The 25,552-nt window shown below is 35.9% G+C and overlaps 3 protein-coding genes across 3 annotated transcripts; all 3 read left to right on the top strand.

Moving 5' to 3' along the window:
• Nucleotides 1-907: 907 nt before the first annotated feature.
• LOC127180571 (E3 ubiquitin-protein ligase TRIM35-like) lies at nucleotides 908-4,584 on the top strand. The gene is made up of 6 exons (XM_051134735.1): nucleotides 908-1,377; nucleotides 1,459-1,554; nucleotides 1,944-2,153; nucleotides 2,237-2,259; nucleotides 2,376-2,494; nucleotides 3,162-4,584. Exons 1-6 carry the CDS (start codon nucleotides 994-996, stop codon nucleotides 3,842-3,844), a joined length of 1,515 nt encoding a protein of 504 aa, XP_050990692.1. The 5' UTR covers nucleotides 908-993; the 3' UTR covers nucleotides 3,845-4,584.
• A 2,119-nt stretch (nucleotides 4,585-6,703) lies between these two features.
• LOC127180434 (NLR family CARD domain-containing protein 3) lies at nucleotides 6,704-13,704 on the top strand. Its single transcript, XM_051134501.1, has 8 exons — nucleotides 6,704-6,797; nucleotides 7,720-7,757; nucleotides 8,274-8,396; nucleotides 8,579-10,402; nucleotides 10,539-10,712; nucleotides 11,643-11,816; nucleotides 12,292-12,338; nucleotides 12,421-13,704. The coding sequence occupies exons 2-8, from the start codon at nucleotides 7,735-7,737 to the stop codon at nucleotides 12,954-12,956; spliced, it is 2,901 nt and encodes a 966-aa protein (XP_050990458.1). The 5' UTR covers nucleotides 6,704-6,797; nucleotides 7,720-7,734; the 3' UTR covers nucleotides 12,957-13,704.
• A 3,135-nt stretch (nucleotides 13,705-16,839) lies between these two features.
• Nucleotides 16,840-23,213, top strand: LOC127160530 (NACHT, LRR and PYD domains-containing protein 3-like). Its single transcript, XM_051103189.1, is given in 8 exon segments — nucleotides 16,840-16,973; nucleotides 17,268-17,381; nucleotides 17,613-17,867; nucleotides 17,869-19,479; nucleotides 19,642-19,815; nucleotides 20,296-20,469; nucleotides 21,175-21,221; nucleotides 21,320-23,213. Coding segments are annotated over 8 exon segments (3,036 nt in total). The 3' UTR covers nucleotides 21,847-23,213.
• Nucleotides 23,214-25,552: the final 2,339 nt, after the last annotated feature.

The raw sequence follows: 25,552 nt of genomic DNA, 5'->3' as shown, positions 1-25,552 counted from the left end.
AAAAGCAGCTGCGCTTTTATTTATTTATTTATTTATTTAATACATAGGAGCAATGCACAATATGGAAATGAACAATACCCTATAATGTGGGAGAGTGGGGCAAGAGGAGCCCTTTTTTTTAAGATAATGATTTCCTATCATTTTATAGGATCACAATGTATCTATAACAAAGGGTTCAAAAAATATGTAGCTCCTGTAGCTCAATTTGGCCACCCCAGGTTAGGGGTAGGTTGACCCAAGTAAGTGGGTAAGATGCACCATCTGGGTGAAAACTGACCATCTGACTGAATCTGATTCAAAACCATGTGCAATTTTAAAATCTAACTTATATATACTAATAAACGAATAAACATTTTAGTCAAAAGAGTCTTGGCATGGTACCTTTTCTGCAGTGTCGAACAGACCATTAGGGACTACAGGTGGAAATATATATTTGATTATAATGTGATGAAAATTATCTTTTGGTTCTCAGAGAAGGATTTGGTCCACTAGTACCCTTACTAAATAATATGTGTATATATATGATAAACTAAACCAGATGCGCAATATCACATTAGCTAGCTTACCAATTCAAGCTAATATGTAGCTAAATGATTTGCATGGTTTTATATGTTGCTAAATCACCTATATGCTACCTACATCCTATATTATAAATATTTTTATAATATAAAAAACATTTGTTTTGATGTAACAGCCATTACATCTGTTATGCTAAAATGTTAGTCAATATATTATTAATATTATTATTTGCTTTTTCAGGTTTGAATGTGAATCTGAAAAGATCATCAGCGCACAGCGCCCCCTGTTGTTCGGGTATATTATTGTTTTAGTGATTCTATCCGACCTTCTTTTTCTTCCAATGGAAGTATGACATGTCATTTCCTCAAACAAAGAGGATGTACTAAAATTAGGAAGTGTTTTGTTTTTACCACGTCTCAAGTCAGATTTGTTCTCAGTAAAATCTCTATTTACTTTAATTTTTTCTGTTTCTAAATGGCGCTTGAGGATGAGTTGTCGTGTCCTGTGTGTACTGAACTCTTCAGTGATCCGGTGTTGTTGAGCTGTGGACACAGTTTCTGCCGTCAGTGCATTAATGATCACTGGACCTCCAGTAAATCCAGAAACTGTCCCGTCTGTCGACAGGTGTCACCACAGGAACCGGTGTCCAATCTGACCCTGAGAAACACCTGTGAAACTTACCTGAAAGAGAAAAACAAGAAGAAGGAGAAGGATGGAGAACACGAGTGTCCGCTACATGGAGAGAAAATCAAACTGTTCTGTCAAACAGATGAACAGACGATATGTACGATGTGTTGGGAGTATGAGCACAGATGGCACAAAACACAGCCTTTAGAACAGGCTGTAAGACAACGCAAGGTGAGAAGGTTTGTGTGTAACATTTTATATGCATTTCATTATGAATTAGCATAAAAAATGGTATTTTTGTTATCTCTCAAGGGAAAGCTGAAAACAGCTATTCGTCCTGCCGAAAATATGTTGATGTCATTACGGAATGGTGCGGCACAAGATGCTAAGATCTCTAAATACAATCAGGTGACAATTTCTGTAAACATTCCATTTTATTTACTTGAAAACATGTCAGATTCCAATAAAGAACTAAATAAACCAATTACAGTATGCAGGCAGGGATACTGCTTGGTGTTGCGACAAACTGTGTGTTAAAAGCTCTCTGAAAAGCAACGATGTTAACTATATTAACAAGTTCACTAGAACTTGCGACGATAAAGACGCATTTGGGAAACGCATCCCAGTTCATCCATTATTGCCATCGTTTATTCTCTCACATAACTTGTTAAACTGATCGGAGTTACAAAACTCACTTGTTGGCAGTAACACTTTGTTTTGGACATAAATAAATATAAAACATATATATTTTTTATATTTTATTTTTTCCATTTGATGTCACATTTAAAACAAAACAGTCTCAAGCTCAGCGAACAGAGAAAAGAATCAGGGAGGAGTTTAACAAACTCCAGCAGTTCCTCAAAAAGGAGGAGGAGAGCAGGATAACGGCTCTAAATGAAGAAGAGAAAGAAAAGAGAGGGAAGATGAAGAGGAAAATACGCTCGCTCTCAGACAGACTGCGGGAGGTGGAGGAGCGGATGAAGGACGATGACGTCACCTTCCTTCAGGTTGGAATGGCAGAAACTTCACAAACTTCACACGTTTCGTTATTTTATGACAGTCACTAATCTCTCAATGTACAATCCCACAGAATTATGACAGCATTGTGAACAGGTATTTTGTGTTTTCTATAAGAAAATATGAAATATATATATATATAATTTAAATATTTTAAATATTTTAAATATATAATATAAATAATATAACTGAAAAAGTGTGTGGGTGTTTAGGGCTAAAAAGACACTTCCAGATTCAGAACTGAGTCCAGACGCGCTTATTGATGTTCAAAAACATCTGGGTAACTTGAAGTACCAAGTCTGGGAGAAGATGAAGGACATCTGCCCTTACTGTGAGTACTACATGTCTTTGTTTTTTACAGTAAGCATTTGCAAGACAAAAACTGTAGATCTGCTGATTAATCACAGCACAGTAAGACGACTGTTATGTATTACAAGATCTCAAATGTTATGTTTAAATGTGCAAATATAAATATGCACTGATTTGCATATATTTCCAGAAAATAAATCTGAATATTGGATTAAGCCAGGTTCTAAAATCTAGCTTGATTTTGTTGTAATGGTACAGTTGAAGGTTTTTACAGACTGGATTTTGTATTTCTCCGTTTATCGCTTTGTAAATAAAAAATACTGTCAACAGACAGAAAAGACATGTTTTAGGAATAAACTATTAAATGCATCAGATGAATGATATATGAACAAACCCCTCTAAAAATATTCTGAATAAGAAATATAGATACAATCTTCAGATAAAACTATGAATTTTGGTATATGGCGTAAGTGCTACTAAAGAGAGTAAAAAGATATGGATTGGAACTGAAATAAACAGACGCAAATAGATAAAGTGCAATAAGATAAACACTTAAATGTGCATTTTTTGTGTCGTCTTTCCACTGGTCTGAAAAGACAACACATTATTGAAGCAAAATCTCACAACTGACTAGAGCGTGAAAAGCTTTAAACTGACTATCGGCTGATATTTTCTTCTAATCTCTCCAGACCCTGTGATCCTGAATCAAAATGCAGCTCCACCCGACGTTTCCATGTCAAATGACCTGACCTCCGTGACCTCATGTATCCATCGGCAGAACGAGCACAACCCTCTTCCTCTGCACAGCAACCATTTGGTGCTGGGGAGTGTGGGGTACAGTAGTGGTGTTCAGACGTGGGACATTGAGGTGGGAAACAGTCACCAGTGGAGCCTTGGAGTGTGTCTTGGATCAGAGGAAAGGTCTGTCGTGCAAATGCTGAACCCTGCAAATGGCTTTTGGGGTATCAGACGTGATGGAGATGTATACAGATTCCTGAACATTACAGCTGCATTCAAGCTGAAAACAAATCCCCAAGTAGTGCGCGTGAAGCTGGAGGATTGTTATGATAAGAAGGGAGGATGCTGGAGAAACGTGAGCTTTTCTGATGCTACTTGTAATAGCCCTTTTGCATATTTTCACCTGCCTGCAGGGATGGAGCTCTTTCCATTTGTCATCCCAGAAAAGCGCTCTGGCCCGCTGCGTATCGTCCCAGCTAAAGTTACTGTGACAATCGAGCACGTTGGAGAGGAGAGATCTTTGCCAGAGAGACATAGAGACTCACCAAAGGTGCAATGGAACGTGTTGTTTCTTGCACTGTTTTTCTTACTTGTGGTGGTCTGTGTTTTTGTAATGTATCATCTTATATACTGAGTAATAAACATTATAATAACATATAATAACACAACAAAATAACATTACTCAGTATCTTGGGAACCGACTGTAATATTAGCTACTAAGCTTGTGGAAATGCGTTCGATCGGATTTCTCTCATAGGGTGGATGCTCATGTGGTCGAATGCAGTTGAACATACACTAAAAACTGTTAGCATGTTTTTGGGAAGTGTGCTAGGCAGATGGGATTTACACTTTGTTGGGCTGAAACATAAAGTTTATTTTGAAATACAGCAGAAATATACAAAAATGTTCTGGCTATTGGTCATTAGTAAACACTTTGCGAGCATATAAAAGTGTGGCTGGAAGGAGCAGACTCTTCACTACAGGATGAGTTCAAGAACAGACTGGAAAGCATTTGCTTCTCGGTGACACTTGACTCACACATGGACATTAATACCTACACCAGTTCTGTTCTGCATCACATCAACAGGTGTGTCGACAGTTCTAACATGCAGTACCACAATCAGCAACCCTGGATGAATGAGGAGGCCCTACTTCTAATGAGGGCACGTGACACTGCCTTATAGCGCTGCTTTGAAATTTAACTTATAATAAAAAACACTGAACTTCGCAACTGTTTTTATGTTCATTACAGCAAAGCTGCTTTTAGCAATCTGTGTTTTAAAGCGGGATATAAAACATAAGCCTCTACCGTATATAGGAAGATTTGTGGTATGGCAAACAAATAGGTTGAAATGAATTTGTGAATGTTATCAAACCCCCCACTGTCATTTTATTTTTTTTATAGAAATAAAAAGCATTTATGACCTTGGTGGAGTATTTGCTGCTCAACAAATTCTGAGCTCATTGTCAAATATTTGATATTTGTAAGATGTGCTCCTTTACACAAAGTAGGTGTGATCGTGAAATCGAAATACCCCGTATGTTGATAGTGGCCCCCTTATTTTGAATGTTTGCGGAAGCGGGCACTAACTGTCAGAAATTCAGTGGAAGCGGAATTAAAGGGGTCATGACATGGCTTTATTTTTTATTATTTTGATATAATCATTGAGCTTTACTTATAATGGTATTATGTTGGTTTTTTTTGTTGTTGTTTTTTTTAACAAATAAACAAACAAGTAAATATTCCTAAAATGGGCTTTTTTGAAGGGGCGGGTCCTTTAAGGCTTGCCAGTATTCGGCCACTGTTATCAGGGTATGTAGCATTTGAGTAAAGTACAAGTCCACAAAAGTAATACTTAAGCATGAATTTCTTAAATAACCAAACCTCAACAACATAAAAACAACCCTGAGTGCAGTTTCAACAAACAAAGTTTGTGAACCACTGACCTAACTTCCCTGAGACTCACCTGAGAATGTAATGAGACTTTGCGCCACTAGAGGGAGTACTTATTTTCTCATATGAGTGAAGGTATAAGGAAACAAGACCTTTAAACAGGTAAAACGAAAGTTAACAAAATACGCCATTTTGCTTATTTCAACAGGTAAATATTTTGTGGTAAGTTCAAAACTTATTTTTAATGCAACCATGTAATCATATAAAAATTAGTTGTTATTCGAGAAATTTGCGGTTTTGTACATAGAATTTCAATACCAAAACACTGTACTTCGACGGATTTACAGCTCTGCCCAAAATAGCATTAGCGTTATCGATTGAAGTGCTTTCGTAAATTATTTGTGATGTATTTTGAATGACTCAGAACCCTGGCATAACCCACATAACATCTAAAGAAATAAATAAAACAAATGTCACTGTTAAGTAATTTATTTTTTAATTTATTTAAATTTGAAGTGTTGTTTATTATGTACATAACAATCAGAAACAATAATTGTACCAGTGGTTGTTCATTCTGTTGCGCAAATACTAAAGTTTAGTAAATGACAGTGTTACAACGAGAAAACGAAAAGTAAATTCTGCTTTTAACTGATGTGCACATGAGATATCTAGGTGCGGCGTTTCCGTGTGGCAGAGTATGACAGTCACCATATTCAGGTTGTTTGTTGTCATATGCCTCACCCGAGGCGATTGACTGCGATTCACGCCACTGTCCCACCGTCATTGGGCACAGTAGAAAATGATTGCTGAATACTGAATTTGTACTGCATTCAAATTTCCACATCCGTACTTAAACTACTAAAATCACTAAACTTTTGTAAACTATGTTGTAAAACTATGTTGCGTCCAGATTTCAAGTTTCATGCTGTAACAAGCAGTAGCTAAATAAACTGTAATGAGTAATTAAATGTACCTAAATATTTAAATACCTGCCAGCAACACAATGTTTTAAATTAAACATAAGTTAGATTAAAAACTGTAAATTAAGCAGTCACACACATAAACACTGACCAAGAACATAGCATAGCTGCTAGTCTAGTTCATCTGGCAGACTATTGTTCTACTGGACTGAACAGCAGTTGTGCTATATTAAGTTGTATTGCACTGGACCTTTGCTGTAATCTCACCCTCATGTAACATCATTATTTATTATATCTGTCTATTTGTCATGTTTTTTTTTTCTTTCTTTCTTTATAACTAAAAATATATAAAATATCTTGTTTTTTTTTGTTTTTTTTTTGAACAAATAAATATTCCTAAAATGGGCTGTTTTGAAGGGGCGGGTCCTTTAAGGCTTGCCAGTATTCGGCCACTGTTATCAGGGTATCTAGCATTTTAGTAACGTACAAGTCCACAAAAGTAATACTTAAGCATGCATTTCTTAAATAACCAAACCTCAACAACATAAAAACAACCCTGAGTGCAGTTTCAACAAACAAAATTTGTTCGTTGAAACCACTGACATAACTTCCCTGAGACTCACCTGAGAATGTAATGAGACTATGCGCCACTAGAGGGAGTACTTATTTTCTCATATGAGTGAAGGTAAAATGAAACAAGACCTTTAAACAGGTAAAAACGAAAGTTAACAAAAGACGCCATTTTGTTTATTTCAACAGGTAAATATTTTGTGGTAAGTTCAAAACTTATTTTTAATGCAACCATGTAATCATATAAAAATTAGTTGTTATTTGAGAATTTTGCGTTTCTGTATCTAGAATTTCAATACCAAAACACTGTACTTCGACGGCTTTACAGCTCTACCCAAAAATAGCATTAGCGTTATCGATTGAAGTGCTTTCGTATATTATTTGTGATGTATTTTGAATTACTCACAACTCTGGCATAGCCCACATAACATCTAAAGAAATAAATAAAACAAATATCACTGTTAAGTAATCTTTGAAGTGTTGTCCCACCGTCATTGGGCACAGTAGAAAATGATTGCTGAATGCTGAATTTGTACTGCATTCAAATTTCCACATCCGTACTTAAACTACTAAAATTACTAAACTTTTGTAAACTATGTTGCGTCCAGATTTCAAGTTTCATGCTATAACAAGCAGTAGCTAAATAATCTGTAATGAGTAATTAAATGTACCTAAATATTTAAATACCTGCCAGCAACCCAATGTTTTAAATAAACATAAGTCAGATTAAAAACTGTAAATCAAGCAATCACACACATAAACACTGACCAAGAACATAGCATAGCTGCTAGTCTAGTTCATTTGGCAGACTGTTGTTCTACTGGACTGAACAGCAGTTGTGCTATATTACGTTGTATTGCACTGGACTTTTGCTGTAATACCCTAATGTACTACAACTGAACTTTAAGTAAACTTCACTGATCTTCAGCTGTTCTGCAGTTATCCTATAGTAGATTAGGAGCATCATGTGCTCTTGTCATTGTTTACTCACCCTCATGTAACATCATTATTTCTTATATCTGTCTATTTGTCATATTTTTAGTTATAAAGAAAGAAAAAAACATATAAAATATCTTTTTTTTTTTTTTTTTTTTTCCAAATTTTCAATGCTCCTACAAATGAAAGAGGGAGGACTCCAAAATGAGTGGAACTTCTGACCCCAGGTAAATCACTAGTTTTTTTTTTTTATTATTTGGTAGAAGCTTGAGGTGAGTGAATAATAATCTTTTCTATACTTTTATTCTTTGCTGTCCTGTACTGTTGAATAATTTTGGAACTCTATATTACAGCTTTTATATTCGCTGTATCCCACTGTTTACCCAACAATGAAAATTACGTTATTATTATTTTTTTTTTTTCCATATACTCACCCTGATGTTCTAATGCTGCATACCCTTCTTTCTTTTTCACAAAAGATGTATTATTTAAAAATGTTCCTTGCACACTTGTGTATATAATGGCAGTGAATAGTGATCAACATCAAGCTTCTAAAAAAAGACACAAAAGTATCACAGAATAATCATGATATATACTAAGTATTCTGGGAGTATATACAATATGTTTGATGAAATGCAAAATAAAATTTTTGTTAATGTAATATTTAAAGACAATAGACAGTGCTTAAAAAAAAGACTAATAAACAATATAAGTTTAAAATGTTGTTTTTGTATTTTTTTCAGTAACAGCAGGAGGAAGAGACGGAGATCAAAATCTCCAGGACCCAGTGGTGTGTCTATGAAAAGTAATAAATCCATTGGGTACACCCCTGATTTCAGTAACACACCAGTGACCTCTGTCCCTGCGTAAGTTTCTAATTTAATGTAGTGCATCTGACATGAATAATGATTTAACTCTAAATAACACTAAAAGTAATACGAAAACAGGGTATGAAATGCACATTACAAAAACAATATAACTCAAAAACGGGCATCAAAATCATATCTGGGAAATCATATCTCTATTTTCTTTCTTTCTTTTTTTTCAGGGAAGAAATACTTGACTTCAGATCTAAGCAGTTCACTACATCCCACCATCAAACACACCCCGGAGACCTGCAGAGAGTCAAAGACCAACACAGAACCAGCATGAAAAACAAGTATGGGAGCTTATTTGAGGGAATCAAAACAAAAGAGACCCTCCTGAACAAGATCTACACACAGCTTTACATTACCAAGGGAGAAAGAGAAGGAGGGAACAAAGAACATGAGGTTTTACAGATGGAGAAAACAAACAGAACAAAACACTCACAAGACACTCCAATCTACTGCAATGACATCTTTAAAGCCTCACCTGAACTAGAATGTGAGGAGAAAGACCAAATCAAGACTGTTCTTACTAAAGGCATCGCTGGAATCGGAAAAACCATCTCTGTGCAGAAGTTCATTCTGGACTGGGCCAAGGGAAAAGACAATCAGGATGTAGATTTCATATTTGTGCTTCCATTTCGAGAGCTGAACTTGATCCGAGATCATGAGTACAGTCTTCACAGACTTCTGCTGGACTTTCATCCTGAACTTCAAGATCTGGACTCAAAGATTTATGAGGAGTGTAAAGTTGTTTTCATCTTTGATGGTCTGGATGAAAGCAGAATCACACTGATGTTTTCAGATGATCAGAAAGTTTGTGATGTGACTGAGACTTCATCAGTGGGTGTGTTGATGTCAAACCTCATGAAAGGAGAGCTGCTTCCCTCTGCTCTCATCTGGATCACCTCCAGACCAGCAGCAGCCAATCAGATCCCCTCCAAATACATCAACCGTCTGACAGAAATTCAGGGATTCAATGAGTCTCAGAAGGAGGAATATTTCAGGAAGAGAATCAGTGACCACCATCAAGTCAGCAGAATCATCTCACACATCAGAAAAGCAAAAAGCCTCCACATCATGTGCCACATCCCTGTCTTCTGCTGGATGTCATCCACTGTGCTTCAGAAGCTCCTGAAAGATGATCTGAGTGCAGAAATCCCTCAAACTCTGACTGAAATGTACATCCACTTCCTGCTGATTCAGATCAACATGAGGAATCAGAAGTATGAAGAGAGAGATCCAGAGAAACTCCTGCAGTCCAACAGAGAAGTGATTGTGAAACTAGCTGAAGTGGCTTTCAAACAGCTGATGAAGGGCAATGTGATGTTCTATGAGGAGGACCTGATTGAGAGCGGCATAGACGTCACTGACGCCTCAGTGTATTCTGGGATTTGCACTGAGATCTTTAAGGAGGAATCTGTGATTCATCAGAGAAAAGTCTACAGCTTCATTCATCTGAGCATTCAGGAGTTTCTCGCTGCTTTCTATGCATTTCACTTCCACATAAATAGCAATACAGAAGCGTTATTAGATTCACTGCATAATTTGCATAAAAGAGCAGTAGGTAAAGCTCTTGAGAGTAAGAATGGTCATCTGGATCTGTTCCTGCGGTTCCTGCTGGGCGTCTCACTGGAGTCCAATCAGAGACTCTTACAGGATCTACTGACACACACAGAGAACAGCTCAGAGAGCATCAGGAGAACCACACAGTACATTAAAGAGAAGATCAAAGATGGACATGGACTCTCCACTGAAAGATCCATCAATCTGTTCCTCTGTCTGCTGGAAGTGAAAGATCAGACTCTGTCCAGAGAGATTCAGGAGTTTGTGAAATCAGACAAACACTCAGAGAAGAAACTCTCTCCTGCTCACTGCTCAACAATCGCCTACATGCTTCAGATGTCAGAGGAGGTGCTGGATGAGCTGGACCTCAAGAAATACAACACATCAGATGAGGGGAGAAGAAGACTGATACCAGCTGTAATCAACTGCAGAAAAGCTATGTCAGTGTTTCATTTTCAAGATTTACAAACAAACAAACAATAAATAAATAAATAAATAATATATTTGTATTTTTCGGTTCAGTGCTTGGCTGAAACTAAATTAATATAATATTTCATTAAACATTTTCTCCCATAGTTTTTCTGGCTGTAATCTGACTGGTCAGTCCTGTAACATGGTATCATCAGCTCTACAATCCTTAAACTGTGTCCTGAGAGAGCTCGATCTGAGTAACAATGACCTGCAGGATTCAGGAGTCATGATGCTTTCGGATGGACTGAAGAGTCCAAACTGTCAGCTGGAGATACTGAGGTTTACAGTTCTATTTATTTTCTTACGCCTAATCTCTAATGAAGACCATTTATTCTGGCCTCTACTCTCTATTTTCTTGAAGTGCATTTAGAAAGTTATTTTTTTGTAGAAATTTTAACTGCTCCATCTAACCATTGGTCCAGTTGTAGTAAGCTGGTGTTAATACTGAATCACTTGAAGAAAGATTTCCCAAAAAAAAAAAAAAAAAAACAGGTAATGTGAGGTGATGCCATGATGGAAACTGTACCAGCAGATCATAAAACAGGAGTGTTAAAAAAGCATCTGGTGGGCCATGAGTGGTTTCATCTGAACAATCCCAGTCTGGATTGTTTAATAAGCAATTATAGAATACCAATTGGTAAGACAATTGTTTCATTTAAATTGAGCTTTTTTTGTGTCTTAAGCAGTAGCACCAATAAATATATCTAAAAGTAAAAATGAGAGATCTAATTGGCTAAAGCAAACTTGAAAATGGTGCCAAAAAGAAAAAGTCCTTTAATGTTTAAGCATTGTTATGTGCTCTTATCATTTTGGGTCACTTTTTAAATTTAATAAAAACAATTTTACATTGTATGCAAAGAGTTCAAATCCATTCCCCAGAATTCCATAGATTTCAAGTGATGGTTATATAAATGATTGATTAATTTGTATCTTAAGGCATTTGTATCTACACCTTAATTAATTATGCTCAGAATCCGTCCCAGTCCTCTGAATGTATCTTTGATACATGTATACCTGGCTAAGACACATTAATGCCAGGAGTGGCCTTGTTGTCCAGGTTGATAATATTAATAGGTGAAATTACAAGCCCATTAAAAAGATGCATCTAAAAATCAGAATTGAGTTAATCACAGTCATGTTGTTCCAAACCTATTTTATTATTATTATTTTTTTAAGTTGAATAATATTTTAGACTTTCTTTCTCTGTAGGTTGTCTGGCTGTATGGTGACAGAGGAAGGCTGTGGTTATTTGTTTTCAGCTCTGAGTTCAAACCCCTCACACCTGAGAGAGCTGGATCTGAGCTACAATCACCCAGGACAATCAGGAGTCCAGCTGCTCAAACACAAACTGGAGGATCCAAACTATAAACTGGAGATACTCAAGTATGTGGGACAGCTCTCTCTCTCTCTCTCTTTCCGTCTTTCTCTCTCTCTCTCTCTCTCTCTCTCTCTCTCTATATATATATATATAATGTGCATTGGATTGCTTGAGGATGTTTTGATGTTTTCACTGGATGCATCAAAGTAAACGTTCCAAATCCTTTTGTTTTTCTGAGCAATTCACGTTTGGATGTGGACGAGGTGTGATGTGTACATAGCTTTATTTTGTTTTCCCTTAAGATGGGGTGTAATTTTAAGTGAAAATGCATACAACTAGGATTTAAAACTAAGCCTCATGCTAGGACTGGGAAATGTCTAAATCACAATACTCTTTTAACAGTTTATAGTCATCGATCAGGTTCAAATCAATAGATTTAAGGTATTGCTGTATCTATTTTACAAAATGGTGAAACCGTTTAATTGTATATTATTTATCAGTTCATTGAACTTTTTTGTTATTGTTGTTGTTTTATCTTAGTTTGGAGCATGGAGAAGATTTCAGAATCAAATCAGGACTGCGAAAATGTAAGTCTTCAAACAGAGAGACACACCTGTCCATATTTAATCATGTCATAGATGTTCTTCTAATCTCTCTTCTTGTGTTCAGATGCTTGTGATCTCACACTGGATCCAAACACAGCACACACTCAACTCATCCTGACTGAAGGGAACAGAAAAACAAGCTGCACAAAAGAGGAGCAGCCGTATCCTGACTGTCCAGAAAGATTTGAACGTTTTGAGCAGGTTTTGTGCGGACAGAGTCTGACTGGACGCTGTTATTGGGAGGCTGAATGGAGTGGATGGGCTCATATTGCAGTGGCATATAAAGGAATCAAACGGAAAGGTGGGAGTGACTGTCGGTTTGGACTCAATGACAAGTCTTGGAATCTTTACTGCTGTGATACGCTTTACTCTGTCTGGCACAATAATAAGAGGACAAACATTCCAGTCCCTTCATCTTCATCTTCATCTAACAGAGTAGGAGTGTATCTGGACTGGTCAGCCGGCTCTCTGTCCTTTTACGTCATCTCTAACACACACACACTCACACACTTACACACATTTAACACCACATTCAAGGAACCCCTCTGTGCTGGATTTAGATTATATCCTGAGTCTTCAGTGATTCTCTGTGAAATTTAATTTTTTGAAGAAAATGCAGTGACGCTTATGGCAGCTAAATTCCACTAGAGAAGATAAATGAAATGGTAATTGTGACTTTGGCAGTTAGGAGACATAGTTGCAATTGTAGGATATAAAGTCACAATTACCAAAAAAAAAAAAGGGGACCATTTTGGAGGTATAAACTTAAGATGGCAATAAATATAGTTCTTCAGCACTTCCAAGATAAAGATGCAAATACCTTTAGCTCCAGGCTTTCACAGACATTTTCACAGAGATCTTTTCAGTACTATAGAACTGTTGATCATAATAAGAAATTTTATTTGGCCTTCACAGACCAATTTCCCTTACATTTGAGGTAATACATTTCTTTGTATTAATTTATGTAGTACTTTATGTAAATTTTACACTACATTTCATGTAAACATGGCTGAATAAGTCTATTTTTTTTTCCACATGTAGAGTATAAAGCGTCTGACCACAGGTCAATGGTTTAAATGATCATCTTTTATATTAGTTGTAAATTATTTATTAATCTGTCTGACTTCATATGGTTACAACAGTGACAGAAATGTTTACACATCAGAACCAGTGGAAATGTTTATTTATTTACAGTTTTATTAACAGTTGCAGAGTTTACTGCTGGATTAATGTTTTTCCTTAAAAAAAATGATAATGCTTTAATGATAATGCTTTGAAATATGCAAGTTTCATTCAGTGGATATAAATATATTAACTATATTACAATAAATAACATTTGGATGGACAGTATGGTTGAATGTTTGTAGTCAGTGGTGTTGATCATAGTATGAAATCACCACAAAATCATTTTTGACTTCTTAAACTTCATTTTTTCCCGCTTGATGTCTAGTTCCCATGTTGTACTTTGTGTGTTCAGTAACCTAAAGCAGTTTAAAGCACAACTGCTCTGAGAATGTGATGCTACTCTGTGCCACTAGAGGCAGTTTAATATTAGTGATTGTAATACTACATATGTGCAAACAAGACCCTTAAATACCCTTAAATACCTAAGACAAAAGTAAAAGAGGAAAAAGAAGAGACACCATCTGGCGTCTTTAATCTGTTAGCACTGGGTATTTAAACCTTAAGTAAATTAACATTTAGCTATTGTGATATTTGTAATTTAAAAGAAAAATATTAAAAGTAGACCCTAGTGGCTTATTCTGAATATATATATATATATATATATATATATATATATATATATAATGGGAGAGGGTATATATAAATATGCGAGAGGGTACCTACACATACTTGTGCATTTAAATGCTGACAGCTAAACACTATCATAGCTGTTTAGGCTAATGTTAGGTAGCTAACAATGCTTCTCTTTAAACTTCATAGTAATGAACACATTTTTAAAATCTTGTAATATTTTAAAACCTTTATTATTTTTCAACTCTACTGTGCAGTAAAATACACTTTAAAGATTTACTTTTCATTCATAAGGACGAGATGAAAAAAATATCTTTTCACTTGAAACGACGACTTTTTAAGGTGAAAATGATATGAAATTACCCTTATAACCAGAAGATGGCAGTAGAGGATCACTCATTGTCTGCAGCTGCCAACTCCCTAGTTTTTTTTGTTTTTGTTTGTTTTTTTCAGTCCTGCTTTTCGATTTATTGTAAAATTACTAGTATAATAAATTTTAATACTTTTACCGCACTGAAGTATATTGTATAGCAAGTGCAGAAAGTCAATAAAATAAATAAATAAGCTCAAACACAAACAGACTATAAGGGTGAATTATTTAAATACATATAGTTCACTACAAATTAAAAAAGTTAAATATTAATGGTATAAGAACTAAACAATGCGTTTAATATGAATCAATATGAATTTGAAATATTTTATATTTAATTTAATAACTACATATTTTAAGTGTTATCTTGAACTGTAAAAGCTATTAAATGGCCTATATTCAACCAACACAAACTTGTTACTGCTGTAGTTTTCTTACTCTAAATTTAGTCTGAATCATTTAATGCACAGCTCTGTTTTTGACATCGGTTTGTCAGATGTTTCGTTCGGTTATTATTGTCAATCATAGCAATGACTGGCGCATATTTAGCAGATTTAGTGGCATAATTTTTTACACTCGCGTCTGTCATTCTTGATACGGTATACATGGACGTTTGGTCCTCTTGGACAAACAAAACTTTTCTTCGAATTGTGAATGGATTATGTAGAGAAAACGAGTAAAGGACCTTCCTCACATTTCGGGGTTTCCCATAGCGGAAGTCATCATAGTTGGGTAAAATCTGAAAGCAGTGAATGGGAAAGTAACACAAATATATTTTTTTTGCATTCCCATTTGCTCAAATAGCAAAAGAAAAACCACACGATAGTGTTTTACACGACTTTTCATCAAAGGAAAAAAATTGAGCTATACTGATATCAGCAGTCAGAAGAGAGAACAATGTTAAATTTACCGTCCCTCCCATAGACACAGAATTAGAAGCACCCTCACATAGCGTTAAAGGGGTCATCAGATGCCCATCTTCCACAAGTTGATATGATTCTTTAGGGTCTTAATGAAAAGTCTATAATATACTTTGGTTAAAAATTCTCAATGGTTTTGTAAAACAACACCCTTTTTACTTTGCCAAAATCATCTCTGCAAAAATCATCTCATTCTAAGGGGTTGTTCCTTTAAATGCAAATGAGCTCTGCTCGCCCCGCCCCTCTCTTCTCTCTGTGGAGTGAAGATCTTGTTTACTTTAGCCGCGTTTAGCCGCTAAACTTCCTAACTACCACGTTATAAGGAAAGGCGATCGCATTTCACTTACACAACCAAAGAGCCACCAGACATTTGACACATTTCAAACAAGAAAATTATGGTGAAATCATTATTATAATTTTGCCTTTTGATATTACTTAGCCAAACCATTTTTTTTTTAGCTGAAAACTTTTAATTTACTAGCCCTCCATAGGCCAGTTGAAAATGATCGATGTGCCACCAGTTGGCTAGTTCTGCCCTGAATGTACAGAAATGCTCTGGTTACTAATGTAACCTTGGTTCAAGATGACGGGAATGAGTGTTGCATGAAACGCTATGGGGACACTCATGTTTTCTCTGAATAATGAAGCCTAATTAATCAGAATCTTTCAATTTATAGTGAAGTTATCGACTCATTTGCATCTTTATAGCATGGCAGTTTATGCAATGATTGTTTCCATTATCTCAGGGAAATAAGGTTACATTAGTAGCTAGATCGTTCTTTTTCGTAATTGAAAAGCTGCTTTGTAAGCCCAGTCCTGGCAACCGCAATGAGGGCTCCTCAGAAACATGAACTAATGATGAGACCTATAGGTTCTGATGCCAGGGTCTGCACAACATTTAAACTCATAAGAAGATCAGGAAGTTTAGACAGACAAGATCTGAGCTTTCTGGTGGGCCCTCATTCCAACAGTAAAATATAAGTTCACTGAGGCATAAGCCAGGGCTATAGCCTCTACTATCTAGTGGGATGCCAGTTGTTTGTGCAGCTAAGCGAACATGAACAAATCAGGCTTCAGTATTTAAGGTAAACAGAAGTTTAGTGATTGATGCAATGTGAGAGACAGGGATGGAACAATATTAGTAGTTTTGTTATTAAAAGATGTAAATAAACTGCATTTATCTTAGGCAGTTCAACACTAATACTACAGCAGACTACTGTACATGCATACTCAAGAGTATTTGATGTAGCTGTAATGCAGTACACTACTTAAAGAGATGATTATCCAAAAAATGAATTTTCTGCCATCATGTACTTGCCCTCATTAAAACATGTTTTTTTAAAAGCTTTTTTCTTCATGACTATATATATTTAACGTTATACATACAAAGTAAATCAATTTCTCAACAGCACTTTTGAGAAAAGAAGAGGGCTGAGCCATGAGTCTCTGTGAAGAGAAAAATGAGGATATTGCTTGTAAATTGAGTTCTCCATCTCCTGAAACAAGCTGCAATCAACCCATGAAGAATCTGCCCTCTGACTTCAGTGATGTAACAGAGCCCCCTGACCCCAGGTACAACAACAACCATTTTTAAGCACTTTTATGCAAAGTGACTGACTGACACTTTGGACCTGCAGTTGATTTAATGTGTGTTTCATGTTTCCAGCAAAGTCATATTCTTCACATTTCAGTTTTATTGATCTCAATGGAAAGATCTTAAGATTTAACCTTCAAACTTTGTTAGAGCACTCGTAATGTCACAGCTACATGAGAATGGATTGATTTGTTGTGTTCCTTATTTGAAATTCGTTTAGATTAAATGTTATTTTGTATCATATGTGTTATGTATCTTATTACTATCTTTAGAAGAAAGACACCGAAATCAGAGTATCCAGACCCCAGCAGTGTATCTGTGAAGAGTAACAGATCCATGGTGCAACCCAATGAATTCAGAGATGCAACTGTGACCTCGAATCCTGTGTTAGTACAAACTTGTACCTGTAAATTTATTGTCAGATGGATAATGATGTAAGAGTCTCAATGTAAAATTAAGTAAGTTTTCTTCAAATTATGCAACATACACACTGCACAGAAGTGCAACTCCAAGAATGGTGTCAAAATCATAGCTGGTAATTTATAGATTTCTGATTGTCTCCAACAGTCATTGTAATGGTTGTAATGTTTCTCTTTTCTCTTTTCTTTTTTATTCAGTCTTTTTAATCTTTCTGAAACCAGATCTGTGCTGTCCTGTGCATCCCACTATCAGACTCACATCATTCAGGACAAAACTGAAGCAGTCCTGCAGAAACACACACTGGTGATTAAAGTAAACCTGCAACAATTTAGAGTCCAGCACAAAACCATCATGAAGAAAAAGTATGAAAAATTATTTGAGGGAGTCAAACACCAAGAGAATAAAACTTCCCTAAACAGGATTTACACACAGCTCTACATCATAGACGGAGAGAGTGAATGAAGAACATGAGGTTTTAAAGATGGAGAAAAAAGCCAGAACAAAACACTTACAAGACACTCCAATCTACTGCAATGACATCTTTAAATCCTCACCTGAACCAGGATGTGAGGAGAAAAACCAAATCAAGACTGTTCTTACTAAAGGCATCGCTGGAATCGGAAAAACCGTCTCTGTGCAGAAGTTCATTCTGGACTGGGCCGAGGGAAAAGACAATCAGGATGTCGATTTCATGTTTATGCTTCCTTTTCGAGAGCTGAATTTAATTCAAAATGATCAGTACAGTCTTCACAGACTTCTGCTGGACTTTCATCCTGAACTTCAAGATCTGGACTCAAAGATTTATGAGGAGTGTAAAGTTGTGTTCATCTTTGATGGTCTGGATGAAAGCAGAATCACACTGATGTTTTCAGATGATCAGAAAGTTTGTGATGTGACTGAGACTTCATCAGTGGGTGTGTTGATGTCAAACCTCATGAAAGGAGAGCTGCTTCCCTCTGCTCTCATCTGGATCACCTCCAGACCAGCAGCAGCCAATCAGATCCCCTCCAAATACATCAACCGTCTGACAGAAATTCAGGGATTCAATGAGTCTCAGAAGGAGGAATATTTCAGGAAGAGAATCAGTGACCAGCATCAAGCCAGCAGAATCATCTCACACATCAGAAGAGCAAGAAGCCTCCACATCATGTGCCACATCCCCGTCTTCTGCTGGATCTCATCCACTGTGCTTCAGAAGCTCCTGAAAGAAGATGTGAGTGCAGAAATCCCTCAAACTCTGACTGAAATGTACATCCACTTCCTGCTGATTGAGATCAACATGAAGAATCAGAAGTATGAAGAGAGAGATCCAGAGAAACTCCTGCAGTCCAACAGAAAAGTGATTGTGAAACTTGCTGAAGTGGCTTTCAAACAGCTAATGAAGGGCAATGTGATGTTCTATGAGGAGGACCTGATTGAGAGCAGCATAGATGTCAATGATGCCTCAGTGTATTCTGGGATTTGTACTGAGATCTTTAAGGAGGAATCTGTGATTCATCATAGGAAAGTCTACAGCTTCATTCTGTTTCTTGCTGCTTTTAATGTGTTTTACAGCTATTTAAGCAGCAACATGGAGACTCTTAAGGTTATTGTTCCAATGCATATTATGCTTAAAGGAGCAGTAGATAAAGCCCTTGAGAGTGAAACTGGACACCTGGATCTGTTCCTGCGGTTCCTGCTGGGCGTCTCACTGGAGTCCAATCAGAGACTCTTACAGGATCTACTGACACACACAGAGAACAGCTCAGAGAGCATCAGGAGAACCACACAGTACATTAAAGAGAAGATCAAAGATGGACATGGACTCTCCACTGAAAGATCCATCAATCTGTTCCTCTGTCTGCTGGAAGTGAAAGATCAGACTCTGTCCAGAGAGATTCAGGAGTTTGTGAAATCAGACAAACACTCAGAGAAGAAACTCTCTCCTGCTCACTGCTCAACAATCGCCTACATGCTTCAGATGTCAGAGGAGGTGCTGGATGAGCTGGACCTCAAGAAATACAACACATCAGATGAGGGGAGAAGAAGACTGATACCAGCTGTGATCAACTGCACAAAAGCCCTGTGAGTGTTAAATTCTCCAGAACAACATTTGCATTTTCTTTTCAGTACATTGTTATTGTACATTGATATCTTTACAAATAATAATTATACCACTGTGTTTAAATATGCTTAACTGAGATTAAAGTTTAAGTAAAATCTTATTTTATTTATTTTGTCCCATAGTTTTGCTAGCTGCAGTCTTACTGATCAGGATTGTGAAATCATGTCATCAGCTCTACAATCCTCAAACTCTGTCCTGAGAGAACTGGATCTGAGTAACAATGACCTACAAGATTCAGGAGTGAAGCTGCTTTGTGATGGACTGAAGAGTCCAAACTGTCAGCTGCAGATACTGAGGTTTCTAGTTGTAATATTTTTCTTTGTGTAATCTTTGATAGATTCCTGATGGATGTGTATAGTAATAACATTTGTATTTGTCTAACGTCTTATAATGATTAGTTTGCTAATCCATTAATTTGTTCTTGATAAGTGCAGCAGTTGAGATGGTAACTGCTCCCCATCACTCTGATAGTAGATTGATGGTAGGATTCAGTTATTTCCAGAAAGATTTCTAAACACATAATGTCTATTGTGATCTCATGCTGTACCTTTTTCATAAACCAGTACAGTTAAAAATACTGTCTGTGGACCATAAGGGGTTTAATCCAAATCATTCAAGTCTAGGATGAAATAATAAATGAAGTGCAATAAAAAAAAAAAAATAAATATATATATATATATATATGTGTGTGTGTATATGTATATGTATGTGATTGACCAGTGGTTGTCAAATTCCAGAAGGACAAAACACATGAATGAGACATTCTCTCTCTGTAGGTTGTCTGGCTGTATGGTGACAGAGGAAGGCTGTGGTTATTTGTCTTCAGCTCTGAGTTCAAACCCCTCACACCTGAGAGAGCTGGATCTGAGCTACAATCACCCAGGACAATCAGGAGTCCAGCTGCTCAAACACAAACTGGAGGATCCAAACTGTTCACTGCAGATACTCAAGTATGTGGAGCAGTATTTTATTTATTTATTTATTTTTTGGAAATTTAAATTTTACTTTAGATAATAATATTGGTAATGCTGTTTAAAATCAGCTGTGCAATATAAAGTCAAAAGCTATCGGTTGTGCATCATGCCTACAAGCATGATGTTTTTACTGTTATTAATCAATGAACAAAACCTCTCTTTATCTTGTAGCACCAAATCAATAGTGTTGCACTTAAGAATTGTTTTTAAGGTAGTTGAGGAATTTCCAAAATGTCTTCAGTGGATTTAATCTTTAGTCTCAATGGCTTCTGTCTTGTTGTTTACACTGTTTGCAAAAGGACTGTTTGGAAATCATAAGCATATTTTTACAGTTGAGTATCTGAGTTCAGATACACTTTGCAGTATCTGCAAAAAGTTAATAGAATAAGAATGCTCATAAATGCGTGTATATACCCTGTCCAACAGTGACTATACGATTTTGAGATCTGGCTTTTTGGGTTAGTCACTTTGTCTATAATTTACTCTTGCTGTGTTATGGATTCTATTGGTTTTGATAAGCTGATTTGTCTTTTGAGGTCTGTAGCAATTATCAGACTGTTTCCTAACAGAATCCTATATTAGGCTACTTTGTTTTCTGCTACTTTGCACACTGATGATTTAGCTACTTTTTGTACATGTTAAAACATTTATCAGTCGTGGTTTATATTTGTCTCTTTATAGTTTGGACCATGGAGAACCTTTCAGAATCAAACCTGGACTGAGAAAATGTAGGTCTTGTTCCTTATTTTCTCTCGGTCTCTCTCTTATTCACACACACATACACACCTGTATCCTTCATATCTCTCATCTCTCTTTCTCTGTTTAGATGCAGTGAATCTCACACTGGATCCAAACACAGCAAACAATCATCTTATCCTGTCTGAGGACAACAGAAAGATGACTCACGTGAAAGAGCCGCAGCCGTATCCTGATCATCCAGAGAGATTTGAGCTCTATGAGCAGATTTTATGTAAAGAGAGTCTGACTGAACGCTGTTACTGGGAGGCTGAGCGTAGCGGGATGGCAGCTGATATAGCAGTGACATATAAAGGAATTAAGAGGAAAGCAGGGAGTAACTGTTGGTTTGGATACAGTGACAAAACCTGGAGTCTGTACTGCTCTGCTAATGAATTCACTGTCTGGCACAATAATATGAGCAGGAATATACCAGTCCATTCATCCTCTAAGAGAGTAGGAGTGTATCTGGACTGGTCGGCCGGCACAGTGTCCTTCTTCAGCATCTCTGACACACACACACTCACACACTTACACACATTCAACACCACATTCACTGAACCCCTCTATGCTGGATTTAAGGTTTATGATTCTGAACTGTCTCTATGTCAGATTTAACAACCTGAAACAATGGAGACATTGCAAACAACAGAGATGAGCACAAATAATTGCAAATACTTGCTAATCAAATGTATGAAAATACAGTACAAAATACTGGCATGATAATGTACTGTATTTGATTAAAGTAATTTGTAATGTAAATATTTTTTTTTTTGTTTATAATCTAGGTTAGGATATTGAAACTATATGGTTGTCAAACATTACATACCAGCTTTGTCCCTCATACTGAGTTTACAGTACACTGTTGCAAGCCAACAGGAACAAAAGTAGCTCCGTCAGCCAACACAAGAAATGAAATGAAAAGTTGGTCAACACAAACTTTTTACACAAACTGACCACCAGTGTTCAGACACCATATTATTTTTTGTGGTCTGAAAAAAAAGAGGTCATAATGATTAGAAAAACACTGCGCAAATAATGTGTGCGCAAATTATGACTGAATTTAAATTTTTAGTTGAAATGCCATTATTGCCAAATGCCAAATGCCAAGGCAGTTTCTTTCATTGGGTTTATTTATTATTATTTATTTATTATTATTATTTATTTATTATTTATTTTAGATTTGTTATATTATGTACTTCTTATTTAATTATTTATATTTAAATAGTCAATCTCTCAAAATATTTTGTTACAAATTACATCTAATTATTTTCCACCAAAATACTCAAAAGTAATTAAATGCATATTTTAAATACATTTAATGAAATAACTGTCCATCTCTGACAAACTCTTTTTCACACAGTCACAATTTTGTTCTCTTTCTCATGCATTTCATTGTCCAAGATCTCAGAAGAAATAAAAGATTTGCTGCTTAGTCTGTTAGCTATTGTGATATGCTACTACATACTTGTGTTTGACAAAATACATTTTAATTTACTGTGATCTTTTAAAACCTACTGTAGATCATAGTTTAGAGGATCCACAGATTCTTTCCTCCTGCTGGATTGTCAGCAGCTGTTCCATACATTAGGCAGCTAAAATCACCTCTAAATGATTGATATGATCCTAGTTTAAATGAGATCATCTTCTGCAACACTGGAATGATGTAATGTGTTTTGATGTTAAGTTATTTTTGGTTCACTCCTGTTTAACACCAGTGTCATTGCAAAATCTTAATATACATAAGATATATTAAGCTACATTGACATTGCTTATTGTGCTATTTGAATCAATATTCTAAACAAAAATCTGTTAATGACTTCAATAATTCATTTATTTATCTAATTCCATTAAAGTTGTTATTCTTTAAGCTCTGAGCACTCCTCAATCAGCATTCTGATGATTCTCTTGCACAAACATAGGCATTAGCATACTGTGGTGATGATGATGATGTAGAGCATTACCCCATATTTAATTCACATACTTTAAAGTGATGAACTACACTGTAAAAAAATATAAAAAAACACAATTTGTCGAGTCAGTTTAAAATAATTTGTTACCCTGCTGCCTTAAAATTTTAAGTTTAGTCAACTTGAAATGTTAAGTTGTACTAAATAACAACTTAGATATTTGTGTTTGCTAAACGTAACAGATGGATAAGTAACCCAGCTGCCTTAAAATTTTAAGTTGATTCAACTCAAATATCTAAGTTGTCTCTTAGTATAATTTAACATTTCAAGTTAAATAATTTTTTTTTGAGTTGACTGAACTTAAAATTTTAAGGCAGCCAGGTTACAAACTATTTTAAGTTGACTCAACAAATTGTTTTTAACAGTGTAAGGCAGTAAACTGTAATAATGATGACAGATAAACAATATTGTTGAAATCACTTTCTGAACGATTTCTTGTTTTGAACAGACAACCACAGGTTTTTTCAAGTTAAAATCAATTGTGAATTAATATGACTGAATTCATTAGGCTGCAACAGTGAAAGCATTAAAGGTCAGATCATGTCTGTCACTCTGCACAGTGTAACACTAGGATACTGATTTTCTTTTTAATCTTTGCAAGCAGTGAATCATGTTTACTGTCACATAATTTCTGTAAGTTTTGATTCAAGACTGAGAGATTCAGACACTAAACATTGAGATGAAGCAGTGATTTAGTGTGTGATTACAGCATGTGTTCAGTCAGACTTCACACTTACACACGGTCTGCTCTCCTCCATTTCATGTGTCTTTCTGATTTCTCCTCTCATCTCTTAGTCTGTTTGCATTCTTTGTGTTCACTGGTTCTTCTCTCATGTCCTGAATGGATGTTGTTGGAGTCTCTGCTGCTGGACGGTGGGTTTTTTGAGTCTGTGTGCAGGACAGTCATCTCTCTGTGGGACATAGCCGGAGTCTGTCCCTGTCCTGTCTGGATCATCATAGAAGAACATGACTGCAAGGTAAAACATACACAAAGTCCACTGCTGTTTAAGAGTGAATAACTTAATTTGGGTGGATATTGTATATATGTAGTTTATCTGGTCTATAGCATAGTAAGTCCTGTGAAGTGGAATGACAATGAATATTATCACTGTTATACCACGTAAAATGTTGTTGATAGTTAAAACGTGTGTTCAGTCACTTAATGCAGAATTAAAGCGAAACTACTGTAAGACTGTAATGATGATCTGCGCCACAAGAGGGAGTACAACCGTTTTTCAAAGGAGTGGAAAAAAGAAAACAAGACTTACCTGTACCAGGTGACCATAAGGAAGTGAAAGTAGCTTAACCAAAGAGAAAGAAGAGACGCCATTTCGGGGCTTTAAAAGGCTGCGTATTTTGTGGTAAGTTCAGAACATAATTTAATCATGTATTCATGTAAGAATTAGCTACTGTTTGTTTATATGGAATTTCAGTCCTGCATCATTGTATTTAGACAGTCTTACAGCTCTGAAAAAATGCCTGAAACGTCGACGATTAAATTGCCTAAAAAGTATATTTTACGTTGTTATATGTTAGATAAATTGATTAACACTGATAAACGTTGTTATATGTTGATAAACTGATTAACACTGATAAACACTACAGAATGAAATCGTGTATAGTTGATCTATACCCTAATATGTCAGTGTTGTGTGCAGTACTGTGATGTGATGTATGGGCTTTTTCTTTAACAGGACACTTTTTAATGTAAGTGATTTTTTAAATCAGTGAAACACAGATTATTGGTTCTGTGAATTATATAAATAATTTTAATAGCACGGCCATTAAAATCTGCGGGCCTACTACCAAAGCAAGACCTGGGCAGTAACCAGTGCATCAGTCAATTTGTAAAAGGAGTTATGGTCATAATGGTCTGATTAAATATAAAGACTTATATATGCATCAAACAAGGCAGTTTAGTGCAAACTTTTTAAAGTAGATAAATTTGAAACATAATCTGTAAATATATAGGTATACAAATTATGAAGCGTAAGTTTGTTACAATTCTATATACTTTCTGATGATTCATTTCACTTACACAACCAAAGCACCATCAGCAATTTGTTTAGGACTGATAGGGTCATCATGCATGTTAGATGTTATGTATATACATGAAACAAGGCTGTGCAAACCTGTTCCTGAAGGGCCACTGTCCTGTAGAGTTAGCCAGGATTGGGCATCCCTGATATAAAAACTAGTAACTTATTAAAAAAAAAAAAGTTTTTGTAGTTACGCGCAATTATGATCCAAGCTGAGAAGCTATATGAATTATGTTTTATCTATCAGTGAATTACATCTTGCTGGCAAATTATTACTAAAATTATGATCCAACTGCTGAGAAGAATCTCACAAAA

The sequence above is a fragment of the Labeo rohita genome, chromosome 1 (assembly GCF_022985175.1).
Source record: "Labeo rohita strain BAU-BD-2019 chromosome 1, IGBB_LRoh.1.0, whole genome shotgun sequence".
NCBI classification, from domain to species: domain Eukaryota; kingdom Metazoa; phylum Chordata; class Actinopteri; order Cypriniformes; family Cyprinidae; genus Labeo; species Labeo rohita.
This window is presented reverse-complemented; position numbering and strand designations above follow the sequence as displayed.